We start from the raw sequence: 17,157 nt of genomic DNA, 5'->3' as shown, positions 1-17,157 counted from the left end.
ATTCACAACACAGTTGACATTTTCAATGATTCTGCCTATTTTCATTGTCTTTGTCTTTTTATTGCTGACCTTCATACCATATCTATTACAACAGCTATTCAATTTAGTCAGAGAATATTGCAGACTTGTAGCGGATTTATTTAGAAGTATAACATCATCCGCATAAAGCAAAGAGCTGACATTAACATCTCCAATTTTGATATCAGGTTTAATACCACATTCCTTCATAATGTGATCCATATAGATAATGAATAACAGAGGGGATAATGTACATCCTTGTCTCACACCAGATTTAACATTAAACCATCTTCCTGTACTTCCTTCAATTCTAACTGCTGACTCACAACTCAAATAAAGACTAAGTATTGCTTGATATAATGCCCCATTGACACCATATAACTGCAGCGTATTGAATAGCTTCTCTCTTGGCAGCTTGTCATATGCCTTTTCCAAATCGACAAAACTTAAATACAGATCTTTGTTATATTCCCATGCTTTCTCGACTATTTGTCGTAAAGTGAAGATCTGGTCCTGACAGCCTCTATTTGGCCTGAATCCAGCTTGTTCTTCACCAAGCTTTTCTTCCACAATTCTTCTCAACCGTTTCTCAAGTATACTAGCATAGATCTTGCCAGGAACACTCAGTAGGGAAATACCTCTGTAATTCTCACATTCAGTTTTATTTCCCTTTTTATATATGGGTACTATGAGAGCTCTACTCCAATCATCGGGAATTCGTCCCTCTGTCCAGGCTTTCTGAACTATGCAGTGCAGCCACTGTAAGACTCTTATACCACCATACTTCAGCATTTCTGGTCGAATATCATCTACTCCTGCTGCCTTTCCACATTTCAAGCCTTTGATGGCTTTTTCTACTTCAAGTATGGATATGTATTCCTGATTGCATGCCTGGTCAGTGTTTTTTATCACTGTGCTGTCATCACTGCTTGTTTCATTTAGCAGTTTTTCAAAGTAATTACTCCATACTTCAAGGATATCTTTTTCTCCTGTTTTCATTTCACCTTTATCATCTCTAATTCCTTTTACAGCACTCTTTCCTCCATTCCTAAGCTTCTTCAACAACCTCCAGAATATTTTGCCACCTTCTTGATATTTATTTTCTATATTCTTGCCAAAGTCCTCCCATGACTTTTGTTTAGCTAGTTTTACACACTGTTTAGCTTTCTTACATTTGTCTCTGTATTCTGTAAGAGTAAAAGCTGACTTATTTGCCAGGAACTTTTGATATGCTTTCTTCTTTTCCTTCACTGCCTCTTTAACTTCCTGTGTCCACCAGGGAGTTCTGATTTTTTTATCTTTGCACACAACCTCACCACATGCCTCTCTGGCAGAATCAATCAATGTTTCCTTCAGAGTTTGCCACTGAATCTCCAAGGTTTGATTCCTGTTCTCAAACTCTTTCATTTTCTTTTCAATAATATTTCTGTATTTTAGTCTACAGTTTACATCTGAGAGCTGCTCAACTTTTATTCGCTTTAAAACTTTCTTACATGTTATTCTTTTCAATATGAAATTCAATTTTATCCTGCTCAAAACTAAATAGTGATCACTTCCAATTTCAAATCCTCTGTACACTCTGGTGTCCTGCACCAGGGAGAAAACATCACTATCAACAATAACATAGTCAATGAGACTTTTTTTATTCCTAGCCTCTTCTCTCCATGTGAATTTGTGCACATTTTTATGTTGGAACATGGTGTTAGTAATAACCAGTCCATGTCCTGAGCAGAAATCCAACAGATATTTGCCATTATTATTAGCTTTGCTCTTTTCTCCAAATTTTCCCAAAATATTTTTTGTATGTCTCACAATCATTTCCTACTCTACTATTTAGATCCCCAACAAGGACCAACTTTTCATTTTTCATTGTGTCAGTTGCTTTTTCTAAAGCCTCAAAAAATTCCTCCACTTCTACCTTAGTAGAACCTTCTGTGGGACCATAGGCACAAATAAGTCTCATTGTCCAGTTCCCCATTCTCATATTTGCCCACATTACTCTACTTGAGACTGACTGCCATTCAAGAAGATTAGCCTCGTATTTTGTGTTGAAATACTTGAGGTAGAAAAAGCCATCAAAAACTTGAAATGTGGAAAGGCAGCTAGAGTATATGATATTTGATGACAAATGCTTGAATATGGAGGTATAAGAGAGCTACACTATATAACTTAGAAGGTTGAATTCCAGAAGAGTGGAGTAGAGCTTATAGTTTCAATCTATTTAAAAAAAAAAAAAGTGGGTGGAGGGGGGGAAATAAAGCTGAATGTGAGAATCAGAGGAATTTCTCTTCTAAGTGTTTCATGTAAGATTTATGAAAGCATACAAAGAGAATGGGAAAAACTGTGGAAGAGAAATTTGGAAAAAAAAAAAAAAAAAAGCTGGGTTCAAGCTTGAACAGGGAAGTTGTCAAGATCAGATTTTAACTTAATGGTAAATAGTTGAAAAATCATGGGAATATGACAAGTATCTGTAGATCTGGAAAAAGAATATCAGGTGTCCAGAAAGCTTTTCAGAATGCTACAATTATATGGGATAAATGGGACATCATACAGAGCAATATGTAGTCTATATTTAAAGTGTAAGTCAGCAGTTAGAATTGAAGGAAATATAGGATGATGGTTTGATATAAAATCAGAGGCAAGACAAGGATGCACATATCTTCACTCTTATTCATCAGCTATATGGATTGCATTATGAAAGAAAGTAGCATTAAATCTGATATTAGAAATCAGAGATGTCACCCTTTGCGCTCCTTGTTTTATGCAGATGATATTGTACTCCTAAACAGATCCATTGCAAGTCTCCAGGATTCTCCATGAAAATCAGCAAGACCTAAACTATGAAAATACAGAAACGTTCCATTACTTTTCTATAGATCCTCCATTGAGAGTGCAAAATATTTCAGCTAATTAGGCAGTTTTTAGTGAAGATGTAAATTAAATTAAATTTGGAAACAGACAACAGAATAAGCAAAGGTAAAGTGGAGAGTGAACTGAATAAATTTATATGGAATAACAGAGAAATTAGCCAAACCACCAAACTATAAGCATACAAGGCCGTGTTCAAACCAGTTTTAAGTTATGGATCCAAGCGTTTGGGTAGAAAAAAAGCACTTGATCAAAGATTAGAGACCACAGATATGAGAGTTCTAAGAAAAAAAATTATGGGCGTGAACAAATCGCATCAATGATAGAATCATATTAAAAATAAAGACATTAGGAAGAGACTTGACATTGTTTGCATTTAAGCATGTATGAGCAATGCTGATGTAAGGTGGTATGGTCACTTAAACAGAATTTGATGCCAAGATCGCAAGAAAAAGACCCAACAGAAGACCAAGGTCTAGATCGATTGATTCAGTCAGAAGTGTCTTCGAAGAATGTCATATTAGATATGACAATATTGGAATGCTGACAAGTAACATTACTTTGGAGGAAAATTTTAATAGGCAATTAATAATAATGTAAACTCAATCATGTAGTGCTATCATAGTAAATTGTACATTCTTTTTTTATGTTGCTCCCACCCAAAAACCTATAGTATATTTTGTACTATAGGTTTTTAAGGATTTTTTTTACAATTTTATATATATTTTTTATATTATTAATTTATTTTTTTAAAAAGTCTGGAAACACTGTTCTAGAAACCAAACATGGAACTTTTTCAAGCCACTTCAGGCCTCCAAATAAGCAGAGCAGCGGTCTCCTACAGGTTAATGAAATTCATCTCCCACCTAAAGACAATCACCACACCCATGCTGAGATTCAAACCTGCAACCTGTTGGCTGGAGAGTGAGTACACTAACTACTCGGCCAACCAGGGTGGCATACTTTTAGGATACATATCAGGAAATTATGATGAATTAGTAAATATCGGGTCCTTGCAACTATTTGGAAATAATGAAATCTTATCTTGTTAATAGTAATTTGATGCAAATTGCTACTAACACTTAACTTTAATGTTAAGTGTTAGCAGTAGTTTGGTAGGCAGTATAGCAATTCGTAGTAGCAACTAACAAAATGTTAATTATTTCACCAAACTAAATTGCATTGAATAGACATGACAGAAAAATGCTATCTGCATTATAAGAGCTGCGTAGAAAAGAATGATGATAAGTTATAATTAGCATGCTAAAAGAGCAGTACTTACTTGGGGTCTTCATTAGTTTCTTTGATTTACCCACACTTTCAGTCAAACTTCCAAACTTTAAGTTCATATTTCTTGTTGATAATACTTTGGGAATAAATTTTGTCTGACATTGAACTGCCACATTTGCACATTTTGAAGTCATTTTCAGCAGTTTAGAAGATTTTGAATCTTGTTTTTCTATCTGAAATGAACATAAAATAATACTAATTTAATAACCAAATCAAATTTTGGTTTAGAAGCATGAATACAACTGAAGTTTTGTATCTTAAAGTTTATGCACAAAAATTTTTTTTTGGTGAAATGGCAACTCCTTGCCTACTCCTCACTTTTATTTCTATTTTTTTGTTTTCCAAACACATTCCTCACTACTGATCCTTTCTCATGAGTTAATATATTAATACAGAAACATTTATTTCTATTTAAGTTAAGGGATATTACATCCCATATTGTTTCTTAGCCAAATAAGAAACTCAAAGAGTTTCATGCCAAATATAGAAACTATATAAAGTTAGGCGGTTCCAAGCGTAAGCAAATACCTGGATAGTGCAACACCTGACCCATTTGGTAGTGCAAACTGAGGCAACTCATAGTAAGGGTGGAGCAAACTCTGATCACTATTCTTGGTATTTATCCATAATGTGAACTTGGCTCCTAGGAGCTGTATTACTGTTCTACATTATGAGAGAAGGTCACAACCCAGACCGGTTTCAACCATTATTGAGGTCTCATCAGCTAGTAGTACACCTAGTTAATACCAAGTTTGTAGCGAACAGAACTTACATCCCTTCTATGAGAATTGCCAAGAAGGTGTCCTAATAAATTACTAATTATATGAAGAGCCAAAGACTTCAATTCGGCGACATGAACTTATTTAAGTTAAGGGATATTACATCCCATATGTTCATGTCGCCGAATTGAAGCCTTTGGCTCTTCATATAATTAGTAATTTATTTCTATATTCCTATTTATATATGCAAACTGAGTGAAAAGCTTTTTGTAACCTATGAAAGCCAAGGAAACTGGTATATTATGTTGTTGTTTTTTTAACCCCATCCCCCTTTATTTAAGGGTTTATAAATAAAGCAGAGAATGTTCTGAAACCTGCTTGTTCTCTTAGGTGATGGAAATTTAATATACTGTTAATTCTGGTATATATCATTTTGTCCACGAAGTTAGCTGAGGGCTATGCGTTTCACAACCATATGCCTGGGAAAGGAGTGTCCTGGGTTCAATTCGTGTTGGCAATGTGAGGAGCTTAAGGATCTTTCTCAGACATAGCCAAGCTAGTCTGTCTTGGGTGTGGACAGCAAGGTTTTTCCTCCAGCAAGCAGGCAAACCAGCCCCGTGAACACACGCTTCTACAAACATAGGATACCTCCAGGAATAAGGAGTAACCCACCTATTCCATAGAATTTCAGTTCCGAATGCCTACATGGAAAAAAATGTAGCTCGACGCGTCATTTTTGTAAAAAATTTGAGGCTATTAACCTGGCAAAATCCAATTCATGCACTAATAAAAGGTGACTGTGGCTGCCTGGACAGAATTGATTGAAGTTGTGACCAAGGCAACTCCTAGGTTGAAGGCTATATTTACATAAGCTCTCAGGAAAATTTGCATATGGCAATTAAAAAAAAAAAGAAAAGATGTTTAATATCGTTTTATATAATAAAAACAAATCGGTTTTATCATTTTTGGAGTGGCTGCTATTCAATGAGTATTCCAAATGATGTGCTAGAAGCAAATTATATGGCAAAATACATGTTTCTACTAATAAATATTCCTGCAAGTAGAGATTTGAGAAACATTAAAAAAAATAAAATAAAATAAAAATAAATAAATAAAAATAATAATGATGATGATTCCAAACAAATAGAAAAATTCATGATCATACCTTTTGTGAAAACAAGTTTGTCCTTATGTTATTTAACTTTTTTTGGGTTTCCTGAAGAATATGCTTTGTGTTTTTTTCACTTGCAGTTTGAGTCCTTTGTCGTTTTTTCTGGAGGTACTCATCAATAGACTCCATTTTGTCAAATGCTTTCTTATGAATGAGTGCAAAATCTTAAAAAAAAAAAAAAAAAAAAAAAAAAAAAAAAAAGATATCTGCCTTAAATGATCAATCAACACAGTGCTGCACAACAATGCAAAAGTTTTAGTAAGAAATAAATAGTTAAAAAAACAAACAACAAATTCTTGATAGATACCTTGAAGGTATATGATTATTAAGATGGAAAGTTCATATATGTATTTAACATGCATGTTCAATACATACTGAGTACACACATACACATATAAAATCTTTAATAATTGGATACAATCATTTCAGTGCTGAAATCATAACTGGGGCAGCGAACTTCAAAAATTTTGCCACATTCCAAACAACATTCAAGAACATCAGTGATGCTGTGGGTTTTCAAAGTCTTTAGGTTGAATAGGATCACTGACCAGTGTACAATAACTATCCTAATACTGGGGGCAATATACTGGTAGAACAAGTATTTTATTTTTTCTACCCATTCTTCATTGACTTGTTCTCCAAGTTCTGCATATGGTAAAGAGCAGAGATTAACATCTCCAGATTTGTTATAAGGTTTAATGCAACTTTCATTCATTATATTTCTATATTTTAATATAGAGCAGGAGTGGCCAAATATGCATCCTTTTGGAGTCAAAATAATTCTTATCAGAATAGCTGCAACTTTTGACCAATGCGATGGTACGGGAGTAAGTGAGTGTGTGAATGGAGAGGTTGTAACGAGCTTGTAAGAACTGCTTTGACTAATAATTACACACTTAATTTTAAGTAGCTTACTAATGGATACAAGGAAGGCCTTTACTAGTAAATAACTTTTTTTTATTGTAGTAATTTTTATTTAACCTGTTTTTCTCTCTATCTTCTTTATTTTGTTCCTCTTTTTTGTTGTCTCCTCTTCTCTTTTTGTTTATTTTTTCTTTTGTTTGTTTTGTCTTACTTGTCTTGATTATATATTCTGAACATCACTATTTGGCATGAATCCAGCTTTTTCTTCTCCATTCAAAGTTTTTCTTTGCCTGATTTCAAGTCATCATCATTATCAAATTTCAGATAGTACCCTCAATAGATGTATAGTGTGCTATACTATGATAGTACTACATGAAAAGCTTATATTATTAGGAACTTCCTGTTGATAATTTTCCACCAAAAAAAGACTCCAATACCATCAGATCGTATATTTCAGTCTTCTAAGGCACTTCTAACTTCAGCAATGCGCAAGGAGCTAATCTCAAGTGGTATGGTTCACTTAAACAGAATTGATGGCAAGTGGATTGATATAGTCAATCAATGTCAAGTTCCATTCCTTCCTATTGTCTACTTTTAGGATGATTCCTTTGATGTTATCAGTTCACTCCACTAATTTTTCTAAGATCCCTTATATCTCTGGTCTTTCAACAACTGCTTTACTTTTAAGCCAGTTCTTAGATCTAAGTTAAAATTTGTTTCAATACTGTCATATATATAGCTAGTTTAGTATTTTGACTAATTCTCTTATTCCAGTCATAATAATCCATCCATAAATTGCAGACTTAAAAGAAATGAGAGTTCAATGTACTTTTTTCCTACTTGTGAGAATGAAATCAAAAATATTACAAAGAGGAAAAAAGTACATTGAACTTCTACTCCGGGCCACAATAGTATTAATGTCAGAATTGGGCGGGGAGTGCCAGGAATCTCTGATAGCTCCTTTGATGACTATCTTCAATCTATTGCGCTGATGACTGGTGTGTTTCCAACAGAATTTAAGAAAGCTGTGGTAATACCAATATATAAAAAATGATGCAAAAATGATCTTAAAAACTACAGGCCAATATCCCTACTCCCTGTTTTCTCCAAAATATTGGAGAAGTTAGCAAAAAAGATTAGTAACTTTTTTCTTTTTTAGAAAAAAACCACTTCTCTAAGAACCAGCATGGGTTTAGACAGAAGCTAAACACCGAGCATGCACACTGCTGAACTTCACAAAACTTGATTTATTCATCACAAGACCAAAGCAAATTAACTTTAGAAGTCTTTCTAGACCTGCAGAACGCATTTGACACAATACCCCATGATATTTTATTAAAAAAATTGGACAATATGGGAATTAGAGGCTATGCACATGACTGGTTTAAGAGTTATTTGAAATCTAGATCACAAGCAGTAAAAATCAACAAAAGCTAAAGCCGTTTCGTTCAGGTAAAATGCGGTGTTTCCTAAGGTTCTGTGCTTGGGCCAGTACTATTTATAATTTACATTAATGAGTTCTGTGACCTACACTTATCAAGTAAAGTAACACCTTTTGCAGATGATACCATTGATATTCACTACAAATTCTGTAAATGAAATGCAAAATATGGTGAACACAGATTTGCAAATAGTGACAAATTGGTTTCATGTGAACAAACTAACTCTCAATGCTGGAAAAACAAAATTTACAAATTTTTAAACTCAAAAATACACCTAATAGTAACACCAATTTTTCTGTCCATATATTCCCACATAACTGGAACTGTAAAAGTAACCAAAATTGTAACTGTATGGAGATAGAAAATGTGAACACTATAACCTACCTAGGATTAAAAATAAACAGCACTTAAGGTGGAACCCACATATTACAGAAGTATGCAACAAAGTAATATTTATGCCATCTCAAGTCTTCTTCTTAAAGAGATTAACTGATAACGTTAAGAACATTATATTTCACCTGGATACAAACTGTTATGGAGTATGGTATAACAAGCTGGGGAGAAACATATCACACCACGCCGAGACCATCAATCTCTTTACAAAATAAATGAATACGCATTTTAACCAACATTAAATATACAGACACTACAGTGAATGCTAAATATACCATATTAAATATTCTTCCACTTAGAGAACTATATATATTTACAGAATGCTACTTTTCCTAGAGACTGATAACCAGTACGTAAGTATTAGAAAAGATACTTCTGCAGAAAAGTGGGCTTAAAATATTTTATCACTAAAGTGCAAAAAGAAATAATACACAAACACTATCTATTTAGCTCCAAAAATCTTCAACAGCTTACTGCTCTTAATACGAAAGGAAAACAACATGAACACATACAGAAATCTGATTAGACAGTACCTAAAATTTTTATAAACATATTGAAAACTTGTTTAAAATAATTGTATAAATTATTATATATAAATAATAATCAATACAAAATATTCAAGTAGTTACTGAACTGCATTGTTTTTTTATTCCACATGTACATATGAGTAGTATGTATACACTGTAAAAATTTGATGTAGCTTAATAATGCCAGAAAGCCTTATATCAATTTTTACAGAAGTCAAGCCCTGTAAGGATGTTATAAAAATAACCTGTATGTCTATGTATATTTAAAACAGTACCTAAATTTGTTAATGTAAATAATCCCTATGGGAATTGTCCGTACTTGCATCCCTAAAATGAAAATTCTAGAATGTGTTGAACTAAGGCAATAGCCTTGCTACCAGAAAACTGTATATGTTAGCTCCTTATAAGGACATAAAATTTGTTTGTGAAGTCCACCTGTAAATACTCAAGGTCAGTGTTAAACGGACCGACGAATGTCCGCTAACAAATAGGATTAGAGGAGTACACAAGAAGAAAGAAAGGGTCAGCGTCAGTAGAAGAACAAGGGACCGCACCGAAATGTTCGGGTTCTCATATCTTTGTGCAGGGATACGAAAGAAGGCAAATAAAAGGTGTTGGCCGGAAGAGCGAGTATTGCTTCCAGGTGTCCCTCATTGGTTGTTCAGAGGTCGTTATCGAGAAGTCTTTAGCAATTGTCCATCAGATGTAAGCCATCGAGGACATGACTTCAGGAGAAATCATGCCAGTGGTCTGAAAGAAAGATGACAGGAGCCAATCTGCCAGGCAAAGCAGATATTTGATGATGTTAAATTGTGAATGAAGCTATGTTATGTAATTTATTATTTTTCATTCACATTTAACATGGCTTATTAAATATTAATCATGGTTTATATAAAATTGTTTATTATCCCTTAATTAAGAATTACTAATTAAATATTTACTCAAAACTTGACCTATTATTAGTTTATAAAATAATAATATGTTTAGAATTTTGTATAACTAAATATATGTGGTGTAACGTAAAATGTTAATTTATATTTAACTGTATACGTAATCAAAAAGTTAAAGAAGTAGCTTAAATATTCTGTTGTTTTATTTTGTGAAATATTTAATGTTATGTAATCACTCATGAATAATAATAGACCATACATTACATTAGCGAAATGTTTACGTGCAGTCTGTTGTCATGGAGACGCACACATAAACAACCACGAGTGGAGTAGAACGTGGCGTTCGAACGTAAGGTGGGAGTGAAGGTCAGATAGAGATATAGAATATAGAGAAAAAGGGTAAAGAAGAAGGAAGGTCATAGATAAGATAGAGAGGAAGAGAAGAATTATTATTAAGGAGTGAGGAGAGAGTTTTGCGGAACCAAGATTATAAAATCCTCAGGGCAGAAATTTATGAAAATAGTGTTCGGAAGTGAACCAATAAGTAGTGAATCATAAGGTTTAATATTATAGGCGAAGTCAGCTGTTGTTATGAAGAAAGGTTAATGTCGTAATCAGATAAAAAGGAAACTGGACAGTCAATGCGAAAATTCTGATTAGTTCCAGTTAATCTGGATTACGAATTAATTCTATGTTGCCCTAGGAAGGAGTTATATTGATTACTTGGAGAAAAGTGAACAGGAAAAGATATTAGTACCTAATTACTGTTGTTTGGAATAGTGAAGTGCGACTTACAGTAATACAGTTTAAACTATGGAGAATATTTGTTATGTGTGTTCCGCTAATGTTAATTAAGTTAATTCATAAGTGCTCTCTCAATAATTTGATGTATTGAAGAAATTGTCTGGTAAGAGTAGTTGTATAAGTTTCTCTATTCTAGCATTAACTGTAATATATCTCCGATGCTCAAGGTCCGGGAGTATATTTGCTTGGAATATAGCTTACGTAGTTTATTGCCTGCTGTGAATATAAACATTGAGCTGATAGATTTGTGAAGACTGAATTAAATGTGAAATTGTTATATTAACTTGAGATAAGAAGATTTGTGTTTTGAAACTGTGAATAGTATATGAAAGTTAGAACATTGAATTAGTATCAGTGACCTAAGAAGAAGTGTTAAGTTAATTGTATAGTTCCATTTTGAAATAGAGTTCTTGTATTTGTTAACCATATCATATATTAAATGTTTTATTTTGTTGATCTAAATATTGTGTTTGCCTGAATTCCTTATTATTGCACCGTTCATAAACATTCGAATCGTGCGGGAACCCCAAGTAAAAAAATGATTATAGATGATTCGGCCTAATGAGATGACTGTTAACTTAATTTAGAACTGATCCTACTATTTATATAGACTAATCTAAAAATAGGGTGGCGCAGTATAAATATAAATTTCCCTACTTTTGGATCGGTGATCATTTCGTAATTAGTTGTATTATTTATAAAAGTGACTTGGACTAGATGGTAATTAGAACACGACAGAAAAGAGTCGTCACGACAATGATGAATCTTCACTGGGAGCTGTTGTCCGAGGGAAGAAATTGCTCCGTTAGTCCAAACGCGCATGCAAGCATTCCACAAGCCGATAATCTTCGCCCGTAGCGCAGCGTCCCAGAAGCGTCAGTAAATCTATCGCCGCTGTAAAAAGGGAGAGAAAACCTTATTCGGGAGAAAACTGTCAGGACTCCAGTTCGAAGCCACCTACACAGTGGGTAGCAGCCATAAAGTGAGTTGATCCATTTATTCAATTTTCTTGAATTATGGGAGAACTGTATTAGTGGACTGTTAAGTTGAGCAGAGTTAATGGTTGAAAACTAGATGTTTAATTAATAGAAATTTATATGTGTAACAGTCAGAGAGTAACTGCTTGCCAATGGTGCATTTTGCCTATAGAATTATCTTAGTATTGGAAAGAAAGAGCTTTTGTGTGTAATATTTTTTTTATGTGCATAACAGTTAAGAAGTAACAGTTTATTAATAGGTACCATTGCTTAGGGTAGCAACTTGTATTTGGAAGAGTGGTTATTTATGTGACATAATTTTCATGAATTGAAAGGGCGTTTTAAGTTAATTGTTGAACTAAGCAAATTTTTCTTTATTGCAAAATTAGTGTAAATTGTTTTATGTAAAATAAATGTGTTGTTTAAATGTTAATAGAGTGCTGCCTGATATTTAATTCTTTGATGCACTGTTCTGAAAAAATATTAGAGCCTATTAGTGGGAACTCAGGAGAAAGGATAGCAAAGGATAGATAGTAAACCACGACTGCAGATATTAATTAATCAGGGATAATTTGAATGTAATGGGAAAACTACTGGATGCATTTAACACTTCTTGTTACTAGAAAACAGACATCAGTGGCTCAGCTTTTTTCAAATAAATTTTCTGGTGTTCAAAGAATAAGAAGACAAGTGCGGAAGGCAGTATAGCATAGAGATATATCAAAGAGTGATAAAGAAGAATAGTTAGAAGTACATAATTATTGCATTAAAGTATATATATAGAATGGATGCAGAGATAAGATAAGCCAATTAAAGGGCGTATAAATAAATAAAGATAGTTAACCCCCACATTTACAATGCCGCAGCCAGTAGGATCAAATCCACAGTAATTAAATAAGATAAAAGTGGATTGGAACAGTTTCATAAATTAAGATCAGGCAACTAAACAGAAAGTTTATATTTATATTCATAGAGAGTATACATATAGAGTAAAAGAAAATTATTTTAACCATGAATGTGAGCAATGTTGATTCGGGAGTCACTAGTAGTGATAAAATGGAGGATAGAGAATTCTTCAGAACAGTGTCCTCACCTTTTAATCCCTCGATTCTCTGGAGATGGCCACGATGATGTGTTGTCCTTCTTCAAGTTCGTACAGGAGTTAAGGAACATCGAAAACTGGTCGGACTTCCAGCTTCTGATAATATTAAGGAATAAACTGATTGGCAGGGCTAAAAACTTTTTGTACTCCTCTCCAATACTGAGAGACGCTTTGGAGTACAATAAGTTTAAAAATACCCAATATCTCAGTTTTCCAAGACCAGAAGCGTGAGTCCGAACCTGTGGAGGCTACAGAAATGCAAGCAGGAAAGTAAAGAGACTATCACAGACTTTTACAATAGGCTGCTCACCTTAGCAAATAGCTTGGGTGTGCCGGATGAGGAAAAGAGCCATTTTGATTGGGCAGTCCTTAACCAATTCAGGCTAGGAGTGAGAGAGGAACATAAAGAAACAGCATATAATAGGAAGATAAATAATTTAGAAGACTGCTATCAGGCAATAAAGGAAAGGGAAGAAAGGTTAGCTGATCTACATCCAGCATCTAGCAAGTCAAATGCACGACATTTCAGAGGTGTCAGAATCAAAAGGTGTGAATAAGAAAGAGAAGAATCTAGCTAATCCTAAAGAAAAGAGAATAAACAAACAGAAGGTAGAAAATGAGGAAGATAAAGTTAAAGAAATATATGAAGTAAACCACAACATACAGACAACCTCTGATTCTTTTAACAGAGAAGAACTACAAGCCTTTATCAAAAGAGAGGTAGAAAAGCTACAGTGGACCTGGATGGAGAAGCTTAACTCCATTCTCTATCAGTTAGGGGAGATCAAAGCAAAACCCTCATTGGAGAACTTAGACTCTGAATGAACGGACAGCAAAAAGGAAAATAGGAGAGAAGCACCCCAGTGCTACAGATGCGGAAAATTTGGGCATATTGCCAGATACTGCTCTCACAGCAGAGGGAACTATGACAGAAATAAAAGATTTGAGGCCAATATGGTAATGACTCACCACCATCCCACACGTAGGACTAAGAGATTGCCAAGAAGTATTAGAAGTTAGCAGGAAAGCTCCATGACAGTAATTAGGGGAAAAATGCAGAGTTTTGCTAGACACTGGTTCCCAAGTTTCAGTGATAACCGGATCTCTATTCAGGAAATTGCAATCCCGAGTATCCGACGGTATCACTAAACTTAAGCCACCTGTCATGTTAAAGGGAATAACATATAGGGATACCAATGAGTGATAAGGATGAATAGTTAGAAGTACATAATAATTATTGCATTAAAGTGTGTATATATATATATATATATATATATATATATATATATACAGACACACACACACACATACATACATACACATACTTTAATGTGTACACACACACACACACACACACACACACACACACACACACACACACACAGAGTGGATGCAGAGATAAGATAAGTCAATTAAAGGGGACATATAAATAAATAAAAGTACAGATATTTCATACTGAAATTAATAGTATATCAGTGTAGACAACAAGCAATTCAAAGGAAAGGAATATATTAATTTCTAGCACACAGCAAACAGCACACAAAATTAAATAATTTTTAATTTTAATTAAAATAATCCACAGACTGTTATGTACTTTTTACTAAACGATTTAAGGAAATTACAACATAAACTAGGATATATATTAAAATAAATTTTAATATACTTCAATATTTCGGCAACGTCACGTTGTCATTTTCAAGGAACTTAAGAACAAGACATGTGCAAGCAGGCACAATAAACGGTAAGTGAGGAAGAAGCAGGAAGCTATTATTTCTCCTAAAGTCCTGATGGTGCCCCCTAGTGGGCAGTGTTGGTATTCTTGGGCGATTGGGCTGAAGGTCTTCTGATGTAGGTTTCCAAAATTTGAGGCAGTCTCATGCAGCCAAATTTGTTGAGGTTTGGATTGTTTCTTAGGGCTGAAGCTGATTCCATGAAAAAGCCTTTCATATTTGTATTTACTACAGTGTATTATCGTGGCTTTCTTCCACCGTATTCTATGGCAGGTATCCAGCACATGGTCAGTAAGACCAGAGTGGCTGTATTGGTGAAACCGGATGTAGTCCTTGTGTTCTGAAATTCTGATATCTGAATAATAAAATCAGATAATAAAATTTACCAAAAATTGTACAAAATTTATAATCAGCAAGGGATAAATCACTAGTGCAGATTTGGGCAAGGGGATTAGGGAAGTGGTTGAGTTGGAAACTCAAAATGATGTAGTGATTAGCAACCCTAATTAGTACTTACCTCAGATTTACAAGGAATAATTTCCTAAGGTAAAACCAATCGACAATTGTCAATCACCATGAACTGCTCAAGAATTGTTTGGGTAAAGGTATACAAGTAAATTTTTGTCTTTCATTCTTCAGTTCTAGTTTAGTGACTCGTAATACAACTAGTGTATAACGTGCGAGTTAATAAATTTCGTGATTAATTTTTTTAAATTAATTTTTAATTTACCCATGGCTGATTTTGAGTATGGCATTAGTAATAAAGGTGGTCAAATTATAATTTATGAAGGATTCGCGTTTGTTCGTCACCGTGAAACTGCTATCGGAACTATTCATTGGCATCGTGCAAAAGTTTAGAACTTTACATTGTCGATCACTGCTCCATACCAGAGACGAGATTATCCGCGAGTCTTCAGAACACTGTCATGTTAATAGGACTTTTGAATCTGAAGCTCATCAACTTGCAAATCAAATGAAAAGAAAAATGTCAAATCCAGGTGCAACGGCTCGTGCAATTATAGCTAGCAATTTAATGACTGTATCAGACGGATTAAAAATGTGCCTACTGAAGAAGAGCTCCATGACAAGGCGATTAAATAGATCCAAAGCTAAAACAATCGGAAATGTTCCGTCAAATCCAGATAACAAAAACTAAAATACCAGAGAAATACTCTAAATGGATTATTCATGATTCTGGGACAAAAGATCCAGAACGTATAATACTAATTGGTCACAAGACTCTTCTAGATCAATTTGTAGTTAACGATTTTTGGCTAGCCGATGGTACATTTAAAGTGGTTCCAGAAATATATTATCAGTTATACAGTATCCATGTCCAATATGATTCAAGCGTCGCTTTTCCTTGTCTATTGGCTCTTCTACCAGGGAAAAAGGACGAAATATACATGAAGCTGCTGAACATGTTACTGGAGAAACTTCCTCAAGCGCGACCACGAACAATTTCGACTGATTTTGAAACAGCAGCAATGAATGCTTTCCGTGCCGTGTTTGAAAACATCGAAATTGGTGGCTGCTTTTTCCACTTAACGCAATCTATCATGCAAAGCAAATGAACGTGGACTAAAATCTCTATATGAATCCAATCAGTCATTTGCAGTACACATTAAAATGTTACAATCACTTGTACGTTTGCCAGAAGAAGAAGTGTTAGAAACATTTTTAGAAGTTGCTGATCTGTTCTCTAATTTAAATGAATATAATGAACAAATCGAGCAAGTTCACCTTTACTTCAAACGTACATATATTCGAGGTCAACAGCTCAGGAATGGTACTTAGACAACCTCTATTCAATATTTCTACTTGGAACCATAGCCACTCTGCAGCCACCCGTATAGCTAGAACTATAAATTGTATTGGAGGATGGCACTATGGACTTCAGTCTCTCTTTCAGTGTTTCCATCCAACTGTTTGGAAATTTTTGGATGACATTGTTAAAGAATTATCTTTACAACATACAAACTATTTGCAGCATTTAACTGGTCAACGAAACCAGGACGCCGTAGGTACATTTCGTTAAAACAACGTATTTCAAATATTGTACAAAATTACGACTCTAATAGACGATTGGATTTTTTATGTTGTATAGCTTATATGACTTAGTGTTTGTTTTTTATTATTTTTTAAAATAATAAGTAATTTTTGCAATATTAAGAAAGTTTGTGTGTTTAATTTGACAACAAAATACCAATAATATTTTAATCGAATTAAAGTCAACAGGTAGGTCTTATAAAGTATTACAAAATTAACAGAACTCTTATCTGAAAAATAAATATAAAATTCATCATAAAAATTTAAAAACTCTAAAGTAAAAAACTTCGGTGTGAATGCTCAAATTTGTGTA

At 34.0% G+C, this 17,157-nt stretch overlaps 1 protein-coding gene across 1 annotated transcript in view; it reads right to left on the bottom strand.

Annotated features, from left to right (window-relative positions):
* The window catches only part of LOC150093153 (uncharacterized), a 76,762-nt gene that overhangs the window by 17,021 nt on the left and 42,584 nt on the right, over nt 1-17,157 (bottom strand). Inside the window, exons 5-6 of the mRNA XM_090413749.1 lie at nt 6,061-6,230; nt 4,169-4,349 (exon numbers count right to left, since the gene is read on the bottom strand). Coding sequence (XP_090269875.1) covers nt 4,169-4,349; nt 6,061-6,230 — 351 coding nt within the window. The remainder of the gene's footprint in view (nt 1-4,168; nt 4,350-6,060; nt 6,231-17,157) is intronic.

The sequence above is a fragment of the Typopeltis vanoorti genome, chromosome 24 (genome assembly GCF_054136105.1).
Source record: "Typopeltis vanoorti isolate ZY-2024b chromosome 24, IOZ_Tvanoo_1.0, whole genome shotgun sequence".
In the NCBI taxonomy this organism is placed as follows: domain Eukaryota; kingdom Metazoa; phylum Arthropoda; class Arachnida; order Uropygi; family Thelyphonidae; genus Typopeltis; species Typopeltis vanoorti.
Note: the sequence above shows the minus strand (reverse complement) of the source record. Positions and strands in the feature narration are given on the sequence as shown.